The 1068-nt window shown below is 67.0% G+C and overlaps 1 protein-coding gene across 1 annotated transcript in view; it reads left to right on the top strand.

Moving 5' to 3' along the window:
- Positions 1 to 273: 273 nt before the first annotated feature.
- The window catches only part of LOC103756285 (peptide methionine sulfoxide reductase MsrA 1), a 3397-nt gene continuing 2602 nt past the window's right edge, over positions 274 to 1068 (top strand). The window contains exon 1 of the mRNA XM_029963016.1: positions 274 to 389. Within this exon, the coding sequence (XP_029818876.1) occupies positions 317 to 389 (73 nt within the window). The 5' untranslated portion in view covers positions 274 to 316. The remainder of the gene's footprint in view (positions 390 to 1068) is intronic.

Here is a 1068-nt window from a genome sequence, read left to right on the forward strand (position 1 = left end):
CGGGACTCTGCCCGTGTCACCCCCCGGGCGGGGGCCACTGCCGTGTCCCCGGACACGCTCTGACACCCGCGGGGGTCCCACTGGGGGGTTCCCCGGGGCTGTGCACCCTGTCCCTGTGTCCCTGTGTCCCTGTGTCCCTGTGACGGCCCCTCCTGTGCCCCCCGAGGTGACTCTGCTCCGGGCCGGGCTCTGCCTCCCGCACCCTCCTCCCTCCCAGTGCTCCCAGTGCTCCCAGTGCCTCTCCCAGTGCCTCTCCCAGCACCTGCAGCGTCCAGCTCCCGGTTTGGAGGGTGGGACAGCCCCTCTCTGGAGGGCCATGCGAGGTGCAGGGGTGCTCCCCAGCCCCGCCGAGGCTCTGCCAGGCAGAGCACAGAGGATGACAGTGACAGGTACTGGGGGCAGGGAGGGGGTGGTACCTTGAGCCCTCCCACCCCGAGGTTTTTGGGGGGCTGCTCTGAGGGCATCAGTGCTGGGGACACTGGGACACCCTCACGGGACACGGAGACCCCCCTGGGGACACTGGGATCCCCTGGTGACACCCGAATCACCCCGGGGACACAGGGACCCTTCTTGATGACACTGGGATCCCTGAAGGGTCACCAGGACCCCCTCTAGAGACATTGTGACCCACCCTGGGGACAGCAGACCCCTCCAGTGACGCTGGGATCCCCCTGGGAACACCAGGACCACCCCTGGGGATAGTGGGACCCACCCTGGGGACACGAAGACTCTCCCTGGGGATACTGGGACCCTCTTGGGGACACCAGGACCCACCCATGGGACACCCTTGTGGTTTTGGGGGGCTGCTCTGGGGTGTTGGTGTTGGAGGATGGCAGTGACAGCCTCGAGATGCCCACAGGGGCCCGTTTGGGGTCAGGGTGGCCATGAGAGGACACAGGCCAGTGGCCAGATGGGCCAGAAGGGGTCCTGGTGTCCCCAGAGGGTGATAATGTCTCATGGGGAGGGTCCCAGTGTCCCCAAGAGCTGGAGGGGACGGGGACAGGGTCAGTGCCTGCTTTTAGGGGGACACACAGGGTGGAGCTGGCTTCAATTTGGGGTGGGCTGGGG

This window comes from Manacus vitellinus, unplaced genomic scaffold (genome assembly GCF_001715985.3).
Source record: "Manacus vitellinus isolate BGI_N305 unplaced genomic scaffold, ASM171598v3 scaffold_52_pilon, whole genome shotgun sequence".
NCBI classification, from domain to species: domain Eukaryota; kingdom Metazoa; phylum Chordata; class Aves; order Passeriformes; family Pipridae; genus Manacus; species Manacus vitellinus.